Raw genomic sequence first — 19,222 nt, 5'->3', positions numbered from 1 at the left:
ACTGCAGAGAGTGAGCAAAGAGGCAGAGTGGTACTGAGCTATAGAACAGCAGGGCTACGTTCTCTCTCTGAATCTGTTAGATACACACTTGACTTCTGGGAAATGAAGGAGGAAGGGGGAGTGGAGCATTCCAACAGTCTCCAGGTAGGTTTGTAAATCCTGTCTGTGCCCTCCCCCCCGACCCTGCCTCCCACCCTCATCTCCCCACAATGTTCAGTTGGTCTGTAAGCACGGTGGGAAGAGAGACTCATTCTCCCTGCTTCTCCCATGGGTGGTGGGAGCCAGTCCTATCTTGGCAAGAAGGGACCCTCTTCCAAGACCCCTACCCTCCCCCTGCACCAGGACTTATGGAAAAGAAATGGTGACTTTATCAAAGCCATTGGTGTAGTCTAACCAATGCCAAACAGTAGCCACAGTTTTTTTTACTGTAAAATACAGAGCCTAGTACAGCAGTTTGAGGCCCCTGGATTGAAGAAGAAATCCATCCATTACAGTTCTGGCTCACTGGGTTTACAAAACATGTGAGAAATGGGCAAGACTATTTCTTACAGGGACTTCTAATCACAGCACAGTTGGGAGGGATGCCTGTGAGCAGATCTCTCCTTTCCATGGCTGACAAAGGCTAACGTGTGTGTGTGTGTGTGTGTGTGTGTGTGTGTGTGTGTGTGTGTGTGTGTGTGTGTGGTTTGACATGGCTGAAGTGGACAATACTTTCTTCTAGTTCTCCATGAGGGTCCCCATAATTGGTTGTTGCTTGGTACACTGGGGCAGCCACCCATTCCAAACACAGCAAAGTGCAAAGCACTGAGCTCTCCTTTTCTGACCTCATTTTCCTCTTTTGTTTGGGATGTCTGTGTTTCCTTGGCATCTGTTACTTGCAGGAGCCTCTGTATCCAATTTTCAGAGGCTATAGACAGTTGGACAGCCTGGTCTGTAGCTGTAATCAATTTAGCAAGGCCTCCAAAAGCAAAAAATAGCTTAAAAGGAGCTGTCCTGGAGGGAGCATCCTGTCCCCCAACCAGACCCAGTAGCTTCCCTGTTTTTTTTTTGTTTTTTTTTTTTTGTTTTTTTTTTTTTTTAATAATGGAGTACCAAAAGTATTCTGGGCTGAAAGTCCAAAAAGAGGGAAATATCAGAGTGTTAAAAATGGCACATCAAATGGAGAGGATTCTCCCCAGGCTGTATTTTCTTCCTCTCCCCAGATCCAGATAAAACTCCACTTAAATTGTCACTGCAAGTTGTGGAGTATAGCAGTTAAAGAGGGAGTCTCAGTGCTGGGAATGTGGCTTAGTGGTAGGATGCTTGCCTAGCATGCACAAAGCCCTGGGTTTGATTCCTTAGCACAACATACATAGAAAATACCCGAAGTGGGCTCAAGAAGTAGAATGCTAGCGAGAGTGTTTTAATGAAAGAACTACCTGTCTTATATGAGGAAAAATCATCTTTACATGGAGGCAGGAAGGTAGATCAGATCCCATTGCCCAACTCCTCTTACATTAAAAATGTCAAGAGTCCCCTTGCAGATATTTCTCTTGAAGATTCTGCTTTCTTAACTCCTAATTAAAATTTGAATAGGGAGGAAAGTAGATCCTCTCAAATTTCATTTTCCTTTTAGATAACTCATTATCTGGATATAATTAAAGAGGTCACCGACAATAATGCCTAACCCGGTTATGTCCCTTAAAAGGTGACCTCCTCATACAAGGTCAGAATACAAGGTCAGATTAAGCTACTTTCAAAAGTAGTGGTCACAGTGCTGAGATCCAGGATGCTGGTCCTCTCCAGCATGCATGAGGGGGGACCATGTGGGGAGAGAAGGGAAGACAGAGAGATGAGAAGGGAGAAGGGACAAGAAGGGACCAGTGACGAGATGAGATGAGAAGCAAGGGGAAGAGAAGAGAAGGAAGCCAGGAGGAGGCAGGGATGGAGAACGAGGTGGAGATCAGCTTGTGCTCCATCAGAGAAAAGATGTGGCTAGGGAATAAGAAAAAAATGAAAAAGGATGAGTTGTTGAGTGTGAGGAAGCAAGGAAGGCTGGAAGAAGGGAGAGAGGGAAAAAGGGAGGGAGGGAAGGGAGGATAAGTAAGGAGCCTAAACTCTGAGTCCAAAGTGAATGGTCAGTTTGAGCTCTTTAGAGAAAATAGAGGATCTATGGGGTTCAGCCTTTATTTATGTTCCCTTGGGATGGTGGGTCTTCCCACATTTACTTTGATGAACATGTCTGCCAGGGCCATGTAGTTGCCTGAGAGAGCTGGTGTGATATGACCTTGATGAGGTTTGGCTTTAGGAGCCCAATTTCCAAGGTCCTGGTTCACTGAAGCCTGTGGTGGCTCAAGCTGTCCTCATGTAAAACCTCAGCCATGGCCAGGGGCCGGGGCAGGGGCGGCATTTGAGGAGAGGATGGGGTGGGACAGGACAGGTCATCAGTGGCCCGTGCGACTTCTATGGGGTCAGATTGAGGAGCAAATCCATGACTCAGTCTTCTGCCTTTAGATGTGCCAAGTCTTCCATCACAGTTGACAACCACTGGATTCCCAGGGTCTGCTTTGCCCATTGCCTGTTCCCACGGTGGCGGGGGCACAAGGTTGACCTCCAAGGAGGTCAAACTTTCCAAGGTTCATGGATGGGCAAGGAGGTACAGAGAAGAAGAAAAGGGTCTCTTAGAGGGGGTGAACATGCCTAAGTCATCAACTGCCTTCGACCTAGATCTGGACCCTGACTCCTCCACACCAGGCCTCCCACTTCTTGTTTCCAAGAAACAGGTTCCAGCTGGAAAAGCTTAGGAGCTGGGAAAACAAGCATCCCAGGGAGAAAAGGATGAGGTGTTCTTAACTAAAGAAGCATAAAATGAAATAAAGCATACATGAAAGTGACAAATGGGGGAGGGGAAGCCTGGAGGGGGTACAGTTGGATTCTGTTGTTGCGACAGATTCCACGTAACAACTAAAATAACATCGACTGGTTTGAAACCAAGGTGTTTTCGGGAGAGACACATCTAAAACCGACATGAAGCAGATGTCTCGCGGAGCCCTCTTGGTGCACCTCCTAAAACGGCTCAATCTGGGCTACCTTTTACTTCAGCTTCAGTTTCCTGCTGCAGCTCTGAGAGGAAGCCATTAGGAAAAGAAGCTCGGTGATCCAGCAGACCCCCTGGGAGCTTTGCCCAGTTGCCCATGACTCACCCAGCTTGAAAAACTGGTGACACTAAAACAAAGACACGACCAAACAGATTCGGGATCCTGAGGGTGTTCTAGATGCCTGCAGAGTTTCATCATCATTTCTAATTCTGGTGCAAAAGACTGACATCTATCCCTTTCCTGCATGCAACTCATCCTGGACATTCCTCATGGAAGGATGCTGGACTTGGGTAAATCTACATTAGTGAGTGAACTCTCTCCAACAATCAGGTCTGTGCCAGCAATGCCAAGTTGGCCAGACAACTATATATCCTGCCTAATGGTTGATAATTACATCGTTACAGAGATTGCCAAGAGAAAACAATGATTAAGACCATTTACAGCGGGTCCATGCAAATCCTTCCTTCTCCTTCTCCTGCAGGCCTTGCCTTGGCCTTCTGTGTCCATGGTAACCACATAGGAAGCCCTACCTTGAGTCATTTCTAATCTGGAGGTATACATTGTGTTTTGGGGAAGATCCTCAGCAATGTGAACCCCTTGAAAGGAGTGACTCACAGCTGGAAAGTCACGTTGGATTGGGGGGGGGGGGAACAACCAAAAAAACAACCACCAGGGTTTCTGAGTGAGCGGGACTTTAATTTGGGTAAACACGCTGGCAATGAATAGAGGAAAACCCTCTCCGAGCCTGTGTGCTCAAAGGTATACATACATTCAGGCAGCGGGAGCTTTGTACAAAAGGAGCAGATGAAAGAGCTGTGCTATATTTTTAATGTGGGAGGTGGGTATCGCTTCCTGCACCTGCTTGTTCTTTCCCCTTTGATCCTGCCTCAATCCACAAGGAGCAAACTCTCTCTTCCAAGGAGCCCTGGGGATTCGGGCAGTGAGAGAGGGGGTTGGCAAACAGAGCGCTCGCTGATGCCCACTCCCCAGGAGGTGCTGGGCTCCACTGCACTCTGTCAGAGTAGAAGCCAGGAGATGCAGAGTCAGGAACCAAGAAAATGGTGGGCATGGGCAGCTTCTTGGATGGGGCGCAGACCCCATGCTGAGAGGGAGAATGGCTGGTATTTAAAAATAACAGAGGCTCCCAGCAAGGCCCGTCCATCTATTGGCAGGCAGGCTCTAAGGAGCCCTGCCCAAGAGCTAGTTCTGAGGCACAAAGCCCACGCCCCAGGAGTGGCTCACAAGGAAAGCTTTGGCCTTCAGGTGGCATTTCATTCCTTTCTGGTAAGAAGAGTCTTTCTCTGGTTTCCTGGTGACAGTTGGAGCTGTGCCAGACAGACTCCTACTAAACGATGGGAGGTGTTTGTTCCAAAGCCTTACACTCACCCGTGATTTATCCCAGCCCCTGTGCTAAGCCTCTTGTTATTAACGGCTGTTTCAGGGCCACCTGCTAATGTGGGGACTGCCCTGGATTTGAGTCAGGAAAGAGGGACGGGCAGTGTTCACACAGCCCACTGTCCCGAGGCCTTCTCTCCTGCCAGTGGTCCAAGGCTGGCGGTTCTGTCCACCCGAGAGGCCCCCAAGGCTAAGTAGGACAGAGAGTTCTAGCTCAGGTTGTTGTTTAAATGGGCCCTCTCTTCTCCCGCAGACAGGAGTCATTGCCAGGAGTCAGGGAAAAGAAGGTCTGTCACGGCTGACAGGAGGACCAAAATGGGAGGGAGCTCTGAAGGAAGGATGTTCACAGCTGGGGCACAGAGAGAGGCTGCTCTAGGGAGGGCTGTGGTGTCCACTCGTGCCGTGTCCTGGACCCAAGTCCCCAAATACCCTATCCATGCCATGCACTCACCCCTGCCACCAGCCTCGTGTCTCCTTCACCCGAGACTTAGATGGGTGGCTTCCTCTTCTGAAAAGAGGGTCTCTGAGCCTCTGTGCGGTGACACTGAGGAGCAGTTTGGTCTGCCTAGCCCTCAGAATGCAGCAAAACCACCATAGTCTTCCTTGCTCATAAGTGGGGGGTGAGGAGTCTGGGGACCCCATGGACATGGCCAACACCGGCCTCCCGTGTGACTCTCATTGCTTACCAAGCACTTTCACACCAGCTACATCCTGTGGGCCAAACCACAAGCCCACAAGGACAGCTCCACCTTATACTGGAGGAGGCAGGGCTCAACAGGTGATCGCCTGGCCCAGGGGTCACACAGTGAGGGATTTGAGTGGAAATTCAGGTGTTGCCTCTGAGCCCCCACCCCCATACTCCTCCCATACTATACTTCGGTGATCCTGTGATGGGCCTGAGTATGCGCTGTTCAGATCTGGTGCTGGGTCCTGGGGCTAGCTGAGCTATCGGTATTGGAAGGATGCAGCATCCCTGATGGGCACCTGGGGATGGTGTTGGTCTTATCAGGGGGTGGTGCTGGAAAGGACTTGGCGCTCAGGAGCCCAGGACCTCACTTACAGAGGTGTGGAAGCCACAGCCTAGGAAAGTCAAGAGCTGACCTAACCAGGACCCAAGCCAACAGCCGCCCTGTCTAGGACACTGGTCCCTTCCGGGTGGTTCATTGTTCTTTCTCCAGTCACTAGCTCTGTGAGTTCCAGCTGAATTTGATCAGAAAGAGTGCTAACATCTGTGGGACTCAGAGAACAGGAAAGAAACAAGTAGACCACAAATCCTAATGCCCATGGGAGACGATTAGAGGGTCAGCCTCTCCCAGCCCATTTCGGAATGAGTAGATCACAAACTGTTTAGAAACCAGGACCTTCTTCCTCCCTTAGCAAAGTCAGCTGCAAAGTGAGAAAGCATGGCATACTTGACATCTGCTTGTATGTGCAGGGGGACAGGCATGCAGGCCTCTGAACTAGGGGCTGTACCCCTGCGACCCAGCTAGGAAGGCCTACTCTGTTCAGGAAAGGGCTCTGTTCCTTGGAAGAACTTGGGGGGGGGGGGAAGGTGTCACGGGGTCATGGGCAGAGGCTGGTACTCACCATGATGCCAGTGAGGAGACAGACACCTTTCCCACAGTATGTGTGGGGCACCATATCCCCATAACCAATGGAAAGGAATGTGATGGAGATGAGCCACATGGCGCCCAGAAAGTTACTAGTTACGTCCTGCTGGTCATGGTACCTGCCGAGGGGAAGACAGGAGTTAGTTGATGCAGCCGCCTTGGCCAAGGGTGGTGGCTGTGGACAAACCTGGATGGGGAGGGGGAAAGAAATGAGATATTTCACTGAGGAGAGGACAGCCACGAGGGTGTCACACACCAATCTCCTAAAAAATGCCACTGAAGACGCCATGTCCTTGCCCTCCCAGATCCTGCCTGCAGCTCTCGGGCCACCAGGCCCCCACCACGAGCTGGGCCCCAGAGACAAAATGTTTTCTCATGATTCACATCGCATTGTAGACATCCTTTATTGTTGCTAGGATAGCTTTGGATGAAATCATGCAGTAATAAAATTTAAATTTTTTTCCCTTCCAAGCCAACAGTCTAAATGTATGTGGATATGATTAATCTAAAAACCACAAACTCTTGAACAGGGGAAAATGTAAAAAAAATAATTTTTTTTAAATTGCCAAACAGCTAGTGATTTCTAAGAAGGTTGATGGATGCCGAGGTGGGTACCTCTCTCTGGGAGATGTGGGGCTCCCTTGGAGCCAATTCTCCAGGCAGTGGGGATTCTGGGGGTATCCACAGAGGCAGAGCATCCGCTTCTGAACTGCACAGGTGCTTGTAGCTGCTCTTCTCTGACCTGGGAGCATCACTTCCTACTTCCTCTGCCTGGAGGCCCGTTCTACTTCATCTCCTACCCTGGGGTTCTCCGTCCTGGGGGATGCTGGTTCTTGGAAGAAGCAGACACTTTCAGAAAAGCTAAGGAAGTGGGTGGACGGGCACCAGGGGTAGTGAGAGCCTACTGTGAGATCCTCTCCACACACTCATGTGCTGCCTCGTGGGATGGGTGACCAAATGTTGAGGACATGAGGGACTCTCCTTCCTCAAGGCTGAAATTTGGGCCCTTTCCAAAGCAGGATCATGTAGCAGCCTGCTTTTGCCTGCCCTGCTGCCTTCCGCCACGTGAGGACACACCCTTCTCCCCTCTGGTGGACACCATTTCGAAGCAAACAACAGCCCTCACTAGATACCAATCCTGCTGGCACCTTGATCTTGGACATCTGTCCTCCTGAACTGTAAGAAAGACACGTTTCTTCTTTATAAGCCACCAGACTGTTTTGTTCTGTGATGGCGGCACAAGCAGACGGAGACAGCGCCACAAAGGAGCCAGGCTTGGTTCTCCCTGCCCAGTTTCTGGAACTTGGTCCTCATCCAGGGAAGGGGTGCCCAGACCAGAGCACAGCCAAATCAAAGCACGAAGGGCAGCAGAACTGCCTGAGTGCGGCCTGGGGTGAAAGGGCTAGTGAAAGAGGGCCCTTTTCCAGAATGTTCTCTGACTGGATGAACTTGAGCTACACACACTGAACTCCACTCAATCCCATGGACACACCACTCCCAGTCGCTTGAAGGTCACTGGGTGGAGGAGTTGAGCCAGGGCTCTCAGGAAGCATTGGCTACCATCAAAAGGGTTTGTTGTGCCCTCAATGTCTAGTGCCCCACGAGTTTATAGGAAGTAGCCATGCAAGTTCAGGTTCATTTGAATGTGGACCTGGAGGCAGATACGTTTCTAGTTAGAAGGGGGAGTCAAAGCAGGCTGGGCATGGTGGATCACACCTGTATTTCCAGCTACTTGGGAGGTAGGACTGTGGTTTGAGGTCAGCCTGGGCAAAAGGTTAGCAAGACTCTATCTCAAAGAACAATCATTTCACCATAATATACCCCAAGTCTTAGCTATGTTGGAGGCTGCCCAAAGCCAGCCCCAGGCAAAAGCATGAGATACAATCTGAAAAAAATAACCAGCACAAAAAGGACTGGGGGCATGGCTCAAGTGATTCAAATGGTAGAGTGCCTGCCTGGCAAGCCAGGGCCCTAAGTCCAAATCTCAATACTGTCAAAAATAAAATAAAAATAAAAGGAGGAATAACAAGAACAAAAGGGGCATCTACATTGGGGAACACCATTTATGCGTGGCTGGCATCTTGAACACACATTTTATAGGTAAGCAACTGAAAGCACAAAGAAATGGAGTGACTTTCCCTAGGACACACAGACCATGCTCCTGTCACTGCTCCATTCAGTGTGACAGAGGTGCAGTGGCCAGCATGTGTCTAGGAGAATGACAAAGCCCTGTAGCACCATTTGCAGGTAGGGATGTGTTCGAATGCTGTAGGACCTGCAATTCTAGGGTCAGACACTTGTATTTGATGTTGGAGGGCTTGGAAGTGGTTTTAGCTTTCTGGGCAGAGGGCTGACATGACACAGCTTGCTGTGAAGAATGGTCTATACTGAGCAGATGGAACACAGGTGGGGGAGGCAGGAGAGAAGCAGGGAGGCAAAGCGAGGGGGAAGGCAGTGGCCTAGCACCACCTGAGCCCAACCCTGCATCATCATTGGGCTGTCCAGCCCCAACTTGCATCTTCAACAAGCAATGATGGGGTGGCATTCATATTTCCATGACTGTCAGCACAGGACCGAAGTGGCTGGCTCTTCTGGGGGGCAGCTGAAGAGCAACATTCCTTCTCCAGAGTGCTGCCAAGAAGATGGCATTCCTTTGCCATTTCTTCCTGCTTCCCTTGGGCCCTGGCCTTGCCCTGCCACCACCTCAGGGCCCTGGCTGGCTTCTAGTTCCCTTCCCTATGGACCTCATCTCCCCAGAGATTGCCCACGTTTGCTTCTCTGGCTATCCTTGAGAAGCAGAGGCCAGAACGACCCTACTCTGATGTCCCCAGGATTGAGCCTGCTCCTGTGTCAGTGTGCCAGCCCTACCCCCAGTCTGACATGACCTTGGACAGGCAGCTGCCCAATGGTCTGCTGGCCTACCCTGCCCTGCCAGGCCCTCATGCCCACATGCTGGGAGGAATGGTAGCAGGTCCCGGCTCTCTGACTCTGTGCTGTGAAATGGGACAAGATTTGATGTGGAGGGGAGAAGGGAGACACACAGAAGGGAGAAGACAGGCCCCACCACAAGCCAGCAGCATGTTAACCGATGTCGCAGAGTCACAGCCAGGGCCATCGTTTGATGGGAAGAGCATTTCCTAGGAGAATGAGTCTGGGTCAGGTCTGAGGACACTGAGGTTTACTTGTGGGGAGTGAGTCATGGAGCCCGAGTGGTTTCTCTGGGTTCCAGTCCCAGCTCTACCATAAGTACCTCCATGGCTCTGGACAAGAGACTGAACCTCTCTATGACTCAGTTTCCCTGTCTGTTGGGATGGTTAAGTAAAATAACCATGAGCAATTTCAAGCCAACGTGAGAGCTTAGCCTAGGCAAAGCTCTCACCACAGGTCCGCAATGGCTGCTGGCCTTGGAAGGGGTAGGTATCATCAGTGTAAGAAACAACAAAACAGGAAAAGGCAAGGGGAACGACTCACAAGTGTCATGGAGGGGGGTCCCCACGGGGAGCGGTGAGACATTCATGGGGGTGTCATGAAGTTTAGGCTGGAGCGCTATTTGACACAGGGGCAAAAGAAATCTATAGTAAGGTCATTACAAAGAAGGGACAGAAGACACTTGGTAACTGAGAATGACTCTTCTAGCAACTGCATGCAAGACTGATTAGAGAGGTCAGGGCCCAGACAGGACACCTGCTGGAAGGTTTGCCAGCGCCCATCATGGAGCGGCTGACTGCCAAAGCAGGAGGCCAGGATTTAATATGTGGCCTGTACAATAACAAGTCTGTCATTGGTTCATTGTGCTCATAGGTCTTTGCAGTCTTTTCTTTGCAAATCCTACGGCTTTAATTAATGTCCCCTGGTGGCTGGGCTGCCCTCAGGATCATGCCCATCCTGTTCATGTGTAAGAGGACTCCAAAAAGAGAGATTAGAGATCAAAGTGAAATTAAATATGCAGCAATTGCTTGTTTGTGTCTATGTGGATAATAGGGCTTGGACTCAGGGCCTGGGCACTGTCCCTTAGCTTTTTCACTCAAGGCTAGTGCTCTGGCACTTGAGTTACAGCTCCAGTTCTGCCTTTTTGCCGGCTAATTGCGGAGAAGAGTCCCACAGACTTTCCTGCCCAGCTGGCTTTGAATCAAGATCGTCCTATCTCAGCCTCTGGAGCAGCTAGGATTAGGTGTGAGCCACTGGAGCTCAGCAATGTCTCTTTTTAAGGCTGGTTTTTTGTTTACTGCTCTCTCTCTCTCGCTCTCTCTCTTTTGGTTAAGTTTCTTTTTATGTCCCTGTGGGCTTTTTCTTTGGACCCATTGGTGCTGTGTGTGCTGAGGATGTCATTCATCATTGATTGTCCAGCCTCAGGGACCTCTCCTCGGGTAGGAGCTACAGCAGAGGCAGAGGTAAAGTGGACATGCCTCCAGCTCTCTTGTGGCGTGGAGCATCGTCATGGAGATAAGACATGCATGCGACTCACCAAGCAGGAAGTGATGAGCGAGAAAGCCGCACTGGTGATTCAGGACTGTGGGAGTAGAGAGGAGGGAGAAAACATTTCTAAACCTATTCACAATTTTAGAATGTCACAAATCCACGTACTAATCCCATGCTATTTTTTGCAATAGAGAATGGGGTATGGGGAGTGGGGAGAGCAGGTCCATGTTTTTCTTTAAGGGCTGAAGAAGGAAAGTGGTCATCTTTCTTGGAGTTCAAGAATAAATGGTATTGTTACTAATTTATCTTCAGGGGGTGGACCATAGTTTTCTTTTTTAATATTAAAAATAAATTAGAAATAAGAAAATATGACTTGGTAAATATGGTGGATTAAATATTCATAAGTACTTTTTTTTTTTAGTGCCAGTCCTGGGACTTGAACTCAGGGCATAGGTACTGTCCATAAGCTTTTTTGCTCAAGATTAGTGCTCTACCATCTGAGCCACAGCTCTACTTATGGATTTTTGGTATTTAATTGGAGATAAGAATATCATAGATTTTTTTAGTGCCCGAGCTGGTTTTAAACTGTGATCCTCAGATATCAGTCTCCTGAGTAGCTAGGATTATAGGCATGAGCTACCAGCACCTGGCTTCATCCTTACTTTTACACCCTTAAAATTCCTACTTTTAAGCCTGGCACCAGTAATCACGCCTATGATCCTAGCTACTCAGGAGGATCACCGTCCCCCTGAGACTCTTATCTTCGATTAACCATTCAAAAATCTGAGGTTGAACTATGGCTCAAAGTGTTAGAGGGCCAGCCTTCAGCAAAAACTGCTCAGGGACAGTACCCAGGCCCTGAGTTCAAGCCCCACAACCAACAAAACAAACAAACAAAACTCCTCCTTCTGAAAATAACTGAGCAGCCAAAAATCCCAGATATCCAAGAATAATCTGACATTAGTGACACAGACCAAATCAGTCAATTAAAACACAGAAAAAGGAATAGGAATCAACTATAGACTACTCACTGGGAAGAACTTAGGGGAAAACATCCTATAATCAATGTAAGAAAGGAAAAATAAGATGTTGGACCCATGAAACAAGAATGGAATTCTATACAAAGAAAAATCTCTTTAGTGTGGCTGGAAGAGAAGTCAAGAACACCTCCCAGAAGACAGAAAAGGAGAGAATAAAAATGAAAAGTATGAGAAAATTAGTGAACCAGTCTACTGATTTGAATAATATTTTTAGAAAGAAAGAACTAGAAGTTGGGCACCAGTGACTCATGCTTATAAGCATAGCTACTCAGGAGGTTGAGATCTGGAGGATCAAGTTCTGAGGACAGCCCAAAAGAAAAGTCCATGAGACTCCAACTCAAAATAGCATATATATATATATATATATATATATATATATATATATATCAGCTGCCATGTGCCAGTGCCTTGGACCTGTTATCCTAGCTACTGAAGAGGCTGAGATTTGAGGATTGTGGTTTGAACCCACTCTGGGCAGAAAAGTCCACGAGACTCTTATCTCCAACTAGCCATCAAAAAGTAGAAAGTGGATCTGTGGCTCAAGTGGCAGAGTGCTAGCCTTGAGTAAAGAAGCTCAGGGATGGGGCCAAGGCCCTGAATTCAAGCCCCAGGATCTACTCAAAAATAAAATAATTGGAGGAAAACCAAAGCGGAGCATGCAGAAGAGGGAAAGAAGAAACCATTCAAATGATTCCCCAGAACTGAAAAGCATGGGTTTCGAAAACAAAGGCCTGTGGTTCTCAGCACAGTGGATGAAGATACAAAAAATTCCAGGTACATTATCATGGAAGTTCCCAACACCAGAGAGAAAGAAGAACCTTCAGGGCTTCCACGGAGAGATAGCAGGGAAAGGGGAAGGGGACCGAGGCAGGAGAGGGGAGCAAGGTCAAATATAATAGTCAGAAATTAGAATGCCTTCAGACTTTTCCACTGCAACACTAGAAGCTAGACAACCATGGAATAAAGCCTTCAAAGTTCTAAGGAACATCATTTTTAAATCAGAATGCCAAACGGCAGAGACCAGAATTCAGAACCCACCCAATGAAGACATTTTTAGGGGCACAAAGGTCTTGGAGGTGTGTTTGCTTCTGGAGTAGCCTCAGGTAGTGCTCACCAAGGCCAACGGGTAAACTAAGGCAGAGGAAGATGATGGAAGGAGACCATCCAGCAGGATAGAGAAGGCCAGGGTGCTGGTACCAGAAGTCCTCAGTGGCCAGCTGCGATGCAGGCGTGGAGAACAGCCAGTCCCGACTGGAGCAGGTGGGAAGGCCCCGGGGGATAGACAACCTGACGTACCTGAACTTTCTGAGAAGACATTTAGACAGCTGCCAGAATTTGGGATTGAATTAGTGATAAATACATAGCAAACTAGGCAAGTGAACAAACATGTTAATTAACTGCAGGAAAAGAAAATAAGTTCTACAGGAAAGGAAAAGTTATCCTATTTTACTACCAGGCTCAACTATGAATAGAGTCAAATTAGTGTTGACTGAGTAATGTAAACACCGATTACTAGTTTAACGACAATTAGGAAGCAATTATAAATGTATGGGGGACAGGAAGAGTTGAGGGGAGGGGAGGGAGCGAATGCTTCACATTCCACACGTGAAGTGAACAAATAACACCTAAAACGTGTAACATTTAGTTAAGTTACCAAGCCTGAGGAGAAAACAAGCATCCATGAAGGCTCTATCCAAAGCCTTATGTCACACCTGCCTGTGTGTTTGCACCATTCCTGTCCCCCACCTGCCCCCGATACACGTTATCCTGAATTTCATGTTGATCGAATCCTTTTCCTCACAAAGCTTCCACATAGGTAGTATCCCCTAAATGGTGTGCACTCTCAGATCTTGCCTGTTTCTTTTGTTTTATTTGGTTAAGACAGGGTCTTACCATCTAGCCTAGAACTAGGAATTTTCCTGTCTCTGACTCCTGAGTGCTGGGATTCCAAGTAGATATCACCAGGCCTGGTTCCTTCTACTTGGTTTTTGAACTTTATAAAACCAAAGTGACACCATACTACCAGAATGTGGTAGACAGCCACTAAAATGGCCCCTAATATTTCCTCCCTCCTGAAGTAGTCACACATCTTTGTAACCCTTTCATTTTTTTTTCTCAACTTTTTTCTTTATTGTCAAAGTGTAGTACAGAGGGGTTACAGATTCATATGTAAGGCAGTGAGTACATTTCTTGTTCAACTTGTTACCCCCTCCCTCATTTCCCCCCCCCCACCTTCCCCCAACCCTTTCCTTTTGAGCCTGGGCTGGACCTAGGACATTTTTCTGATGCGCCAAATCTGGCAGAAGCGAAAAGAGTGCTACTTCAAAAGTTAGGTTTGATTGTGGCTTTAGCCTTGGGTGCTCTCTTGGGTGCTCTCTTTCAGATTGTTCTTCCTGAGAAAAGCTACTGCCGTGTCTCAACGCAAGCAAGAGAAGAGGCCTGCATAGCAAGGGACCACAGCCTGCCAACAACCATCAGTGCACTTGGAAGTGGAAACTCGAAGCCAAGCAACAAGATCCACGAGGAGAAAGCAAGCCCTGGCATACAGCCCCCCTATCATCTCAGGAGAATCATTGAGCCAGAGGTATCCATTCAAACTGTCCTAGAATTTTTTACCCATAACAACTGTGAGATACGAAGTATCTGTTGTTTTGAGCTGCTAAGTTTGGGGGGACTCTGTTATGCAACAATAGATAATAACTAATATAGTGAATTCTTCCAGAAGAGTCTCTCTAGGTATATACCTAGGAATGGGCTTAATGCTTTGTAGGGCATGGGCATATGTAACTCCATTAAAAAATACCAGGCTGTCAGCCAAGATGTCAGAACAAGATTCTACTAGAGGTCTGGGGATATGGCTTAGTGGCAAGAGTGCTTGCCTCATATACATGAGGGCCTGGGTTCAATTCCCCAGCACCACATATACAGAAAATGACCAGAAGTGGCGCTGTGGCTCAAGTGGCAGAGTGCTAGCAAGTGCTAGCCTTGAGCAAAAAGAAGCCAGGGACAGTGCTCAGGCCCTGAGTCCAAGTCCCAGGACTGGCAAAAAAAAAAAAAAAAAAAAAAAAAAAAATTCTCCCAGAGGAGATTAATTTCATCTACAATGTTGCTTCCTATCTTCATCCACATTCCCTATCATCTTACTTTAATTCTTGCCAATCTAGTAGGTGAACTGGCATCTCACCATGTTTGTCATCTGTGGCATGTCATTCACAACTTGTGTCCATTTTTCGATTGGTTTGCTTTTGTCTGTCTCTTATTGATTCCCATTCTGGAATCAATACAATATGGACAATTGTACTTTCTCCCTCTCTTTTTTTTTTTATTATCTTTATAGTATTTCTGAGAAATACAAGTTTTAAATTTCACTGGAGTTGAGTCTGTCATCTCTTTCATTCATAGTTAGTAACTTGAATGTTTTTTTTTTTAATCCTTCCCTACTTAACATTATGAGACCTTCTTTGAACCATTTTAAAGTGCTATCTTTTAGCAGGGTATGGTAATGCATGCCTGCAATCCCAGAACTTGGGAGGAGGTGGAGGCAGGAAGACCAGTCTGTGCTACACAGTGAGACCCTGACTCAGGGGAACAAAAAGAATGTTCTTTTTCATTGAAGTCTTTAATGAGACATACTACCCTTGTAGTACGATGTCATTTTTATGATGCTGAAAAGTCTCTTTTGTGTGTGGCACGAGGGAGGGGGTGCAGCTCCAGTTGTTTACACGGACAACCAACGGTCTCAGCTCCATTTAATATGTTATCCTTCTGACCTCCATCTATCCCCCACCCCTCCTGACTTTCAACTTTGCCTCTGTCTTATATTCGATATGGAAGTCGTCATATTTCTCAGTTCCTCATTCTCTTCAATTGGCCTACTAACCCTGGAGTTATATAACAGTCCTCTTTGTAGTCTTCCTGGGTACCTTCTCAGGATTTAACATGTAATAAGTGCTCACTCAATGTCTGTGAACTAAATGTGGCCTGCTGACTGCTGTTCTGTCCCCTTTGTGAAAATGAGGCTTGTTTCAGTAACTCGGAGAAACATGCTAAAATGACTTCAGCTGTTCTCCTCAGCAGATAAACTTTGGTCAAAGTGACTGCCAAATTCTTTGGACTTGGAGCTGGATCTCAGTTATTAATAAGAACTCAGCTTCTAGACTCTAGCTGAAGCCTGTTACAGGAATAGGGTGACAAAAACGAAAGCCCGAGTGAAGTGACTGCGCTTCCACCTTCATTTCCAAAAGCGTCTAGTGGGTTTTTTTTCTTCTTTAAAAACTCTTCACACAAGAGATCTGATAGTGCCAGCCATTTGTCTAGGGGCTGGTTTGTTTGTTGAAACTGCAGGAATTCAGTGAGAGTGAGATCTTCTACAGAACCCCATACAAATGAGGCTTGCTCCTCAGCCTGGGACCCATCAAGCTGTTTGGCCAGGCTCTAGGGCCAGGCTGAATTGAGTTTTTCCCTTCGGTATCTCTCCACATGACTTTATCTTCCGTTTTCCCATCTGTAAAAGGGATGTGTCTTATGCCAACTCCCACAGAGTTCCCAGGAGGGTTAAAGGAGCCAATATTTCTAAGAATTACAGCAACACCTGACATGTAGTTGAACTAAAGAAATGTTAGCTGTTGCTATAGGATGACCATCTTGTATGTAGTATATACATGGTGTTAGCTTTGCTTAGGACATCTGAAAGAACTTAGGACCGGGAGCCCAAAGGCCATTTTCTACACCCTTGGCTTGTGACCTTGAGCAAATCCTGACCTTTGGGTTCAAGGAGGCAAGTGTGATCACATCCACCCTGCCTATTTCACCAGCTGCAGTGAGGCACACATTTGAAGGAGCTGTCAGCCATCAGCGTGTGACACAGATAGAGGTGTGTGACTGCCTCTCCAAGAGCCTGCTACTTGGAGCTCTGTCCTAGTGACAAGGGCAGCTGCTTAGGACATGGAGGAGGGCAGGCAGCAGACTCTGCTGTGCAGGAATACCCATCTTCTCCCTGTTTTTCCATTCCCTCTTCCTTGTCCCTCTGTCCTCTGGCTGGACCACAGCCCCTCCCTATTTCCATCACATTCCATCAGCTCTACTGTCTATAAAGAGACCCATAGTCTGGTCCCCTCATCTGCCCCATCCTACTCTGGCCCCTGTCCTCTCATCTGGACCAATGAGCTGTTTTCTAGTTGATCTCTCTGCTGCTGTTTGAAAGACCCCCAGCCCCCTGCCCCAGTGATGGTCACTGAGCAGCCAGAATGGGCCTTTCGAAGAATATGACAAACATTCGTAAATCCCTCAGAATAAAATCGAAGACACAAAAGCCCAAGTCCTTCCAGAACCTAAAGACCATCACTCCAGACCTCCTGGGGCCTCTCTGGGCCCACCTCCCATGCACCTCCTCTTCCTTCATCTAGAATCCATTCCACTTTCCCTACCTGGGACTCCTATCTTCCCCCTGGAAGCCCCTCCCCTGGACTTCAGAAGGCTTTGGCTCAAACTCCAGCTTCTCAGTAAGGCTTCTGACCACAGAGTCCCAAGCTGCGCTACCCATCATGCCCCAACTCCCTATCAGGGTCATTATTCTCTTCAGCCCACATCAGCTCCCAATGTAATATAGATTTGGCTTATTGTGCATATTAGCTATCAACCCCCATTAGAATGTAAGCTGCAGGAAGAAAAGAACTTTATTTCTTCTGGGCTTGAACTCAGAGCCTGGTTGCTCTCCTTGCGCTGCTTTGCTCAAAGCTAGCACTCAGCCATTTTGAGCCACAACTCCACTTCCAGCTTTCTGGTGGTCAATTGGAGCTAACTCACAGACTTTCCTTCCAGGGCTGGCTTTGAACTCTAACCCTCAGATCTCAGCCTCCTGAGTAGCTAGGATAACAGGCGTGAGCCCCTGGTGTCTGGCAACTTCTTTGATTTTTGCTCACTGCTGTGTCACTTTTGCTCAATAGGTATTTGTTGATTGATGAAAGAAAGAATGCAGGAGGGACCCTGTGAGTCTGGATCAAGCAGGAAGACAAGGGCTGACACCTTGGCTTCCCAATGAAGCCATGAGCGGCTTGAGACTACACCAGCTTCTCCAGGAAAGTAGGTAGATAGTCTGCAGTTGTTCAGATGCCAGAGACAGCAGCTGCAGGGAGCAGGCCGGAGGTGGAGCACAGGGCGACATTTGTGCCAAGGCAGGAACCTGGCTCATCTGGCAGAGCCTCTGCCCATACCATGATGGTGCAAGCCATGTGTGCCTGGCTACTGCCAGCCTGAAGGCCCAAGAAGCCAGTCCTGAAGGGGAGACGTTTCACCAAGTCGCAGGTTCTATTCCCTTCCCTACCTCTGCCTTTGTCAAGGGTCTTCAGTTATGCCAGGGCCTGTGATTCCAGCTTTGTGGAGAAAATGGAGGTGACAACACCACTCTCCAAGGCCTTGATGAGCCTTCGTTTAGAAGCACTGGAGAAACATTTGAAGTAGGAGAAAGGGTGTCATTGCAATTCAAAGTCAGCTGAGAAAGAAATGGCTTAGGGTGACTTCAATCCCAACCACGGGTGAATTCATATCAAGGCCAAGAAATTGCTGTTTTCTAAAAAAAAAGAAAACAGTCTCATTTCTAAACATCTTAAAAGATAAAATAAAAGGCTTTGGTGTACTGGGGCTGGCCACAAGTACTTGCAACCAGGTGCCACAGTCCATGCACTAACTGCTCCTTCTGTCTCTTCACGCTCCTAGATGCTGTCCTATTTTTCAAGAGCTGGCTTTGCATTTAGGAAAATAAGACTGTGTCCCCTCTACCAGGTAATTCAAGGTAACAGGCTTGGATCTTGCCCAGGCAAATCTAAATCTAGTCCTTTATTTCCAGCTCCAAGAGTGAACAGCAAGAACGCAAAGCCCCCAAGTACGTCTGAAAAGCGGGGAAGCCATCACTGCCCTAACACAGTCATAACACTGCTGCGCCTGAGTTCATTCTCTCTACAGACACGGGGCTTGGTTGGTGTGGTTTTCTACGGCAGAGGAGAGGGCGCCTCTGTCCCTTGTCAAGGTAATCTGTGGAGATGTTAGGTCGACCAAGGAAGCGTCTGAACATCTGGGTGGTGTCACACATCTGCAGGCCGTGGCGAGGACGTTTAGATGACAACACCAGCTGAGCTTTTCTGGGTTATTTCTCTTGTCTAGGTCTCTTCATCTCTGTTTTGTTCTGTACACACACACACACACACACACACACACACACACACACACACACACACACACACCTTGTCAGAGGAAGCCCCATTTGAGAGAAGCCAGCTGCCACTCCCTCTCCCGTCCATTCTCAGAGGGGAGCACTGTCAACCTCTTGGGATGGTTATTAAATTCAAAACCAGATGGTTCATTTGGCAAAGCCTCCTCAGTGAGTTTCTCAATTTGTGATGTTTTCTTTATTCTTATTAAAAAAATATTTCTAGGTTTCCTGATTTGGAAATGTTTAATAAAATGCATGAGAATGGAGAAAAACAATATGTTTGGGAGAAGCCCTGTTCCCAAGAGCAGTGGCTCCTCCGCTGGGTTTGGAGCAGCATCGGTGGAGACACACGAGCAGAGACCAACAGATGGGGTTGCAGTCCCAGCCCTGCCACCCATTTGCTGGGTGGCATGGTAATGCATTTACCTCTCTGTGTCGTGGGCTTCCCGCCTCTAACCCAAAGCCCGTAAAAGC

General features: G+C 47.8%; 1 protein-coding gene across 2 annotated transcripts in view; it reads right to left on the bottom strand.

Moving 5' to 3' along the window:
• Nucleotides 1-19,222, bottom strand: part of Kcnn3 (potassium calcium-activated channel subfamily N member 3) — a 158,424-nt gene that overhangs the window by 24,185 nt on the left and 115,017 nt on the right. For both annotated transcript variants that reach the window (XM_048357329.1, XM_048357330.1), the window contains one exon: nucleotides 6,060-6,201. In XM_048357329.1, coding sequence (XP_048213286.1) covers nucleotides 6,060-6,201 — 142 coding nt within the window. The remainder of the gene's footprint in view (nucleotides 1-6,059; nucleotides 6,202-19,222) is intronic.

The sequence above is a fragment of the Perognathus longimembris genome, chromosome 11 (genome assembly GCF_023159225.1).
Source record: "Perognathus longimembris pacificus isolate PPM17 chromosome 11, ASM2315922v1, whole genome shotgun sequence".
NCBI lineage: Eukaryota > Metazoa > Chordata > Mammalia > Rodentia > Heteromyidae > Perognathus > Perognathus longimembris.
The sequence above is the reverse complement of the archived record's forward strand: the minus strand, read 5'-3'. Positions and strand labels throughout refer to the sequence as shown.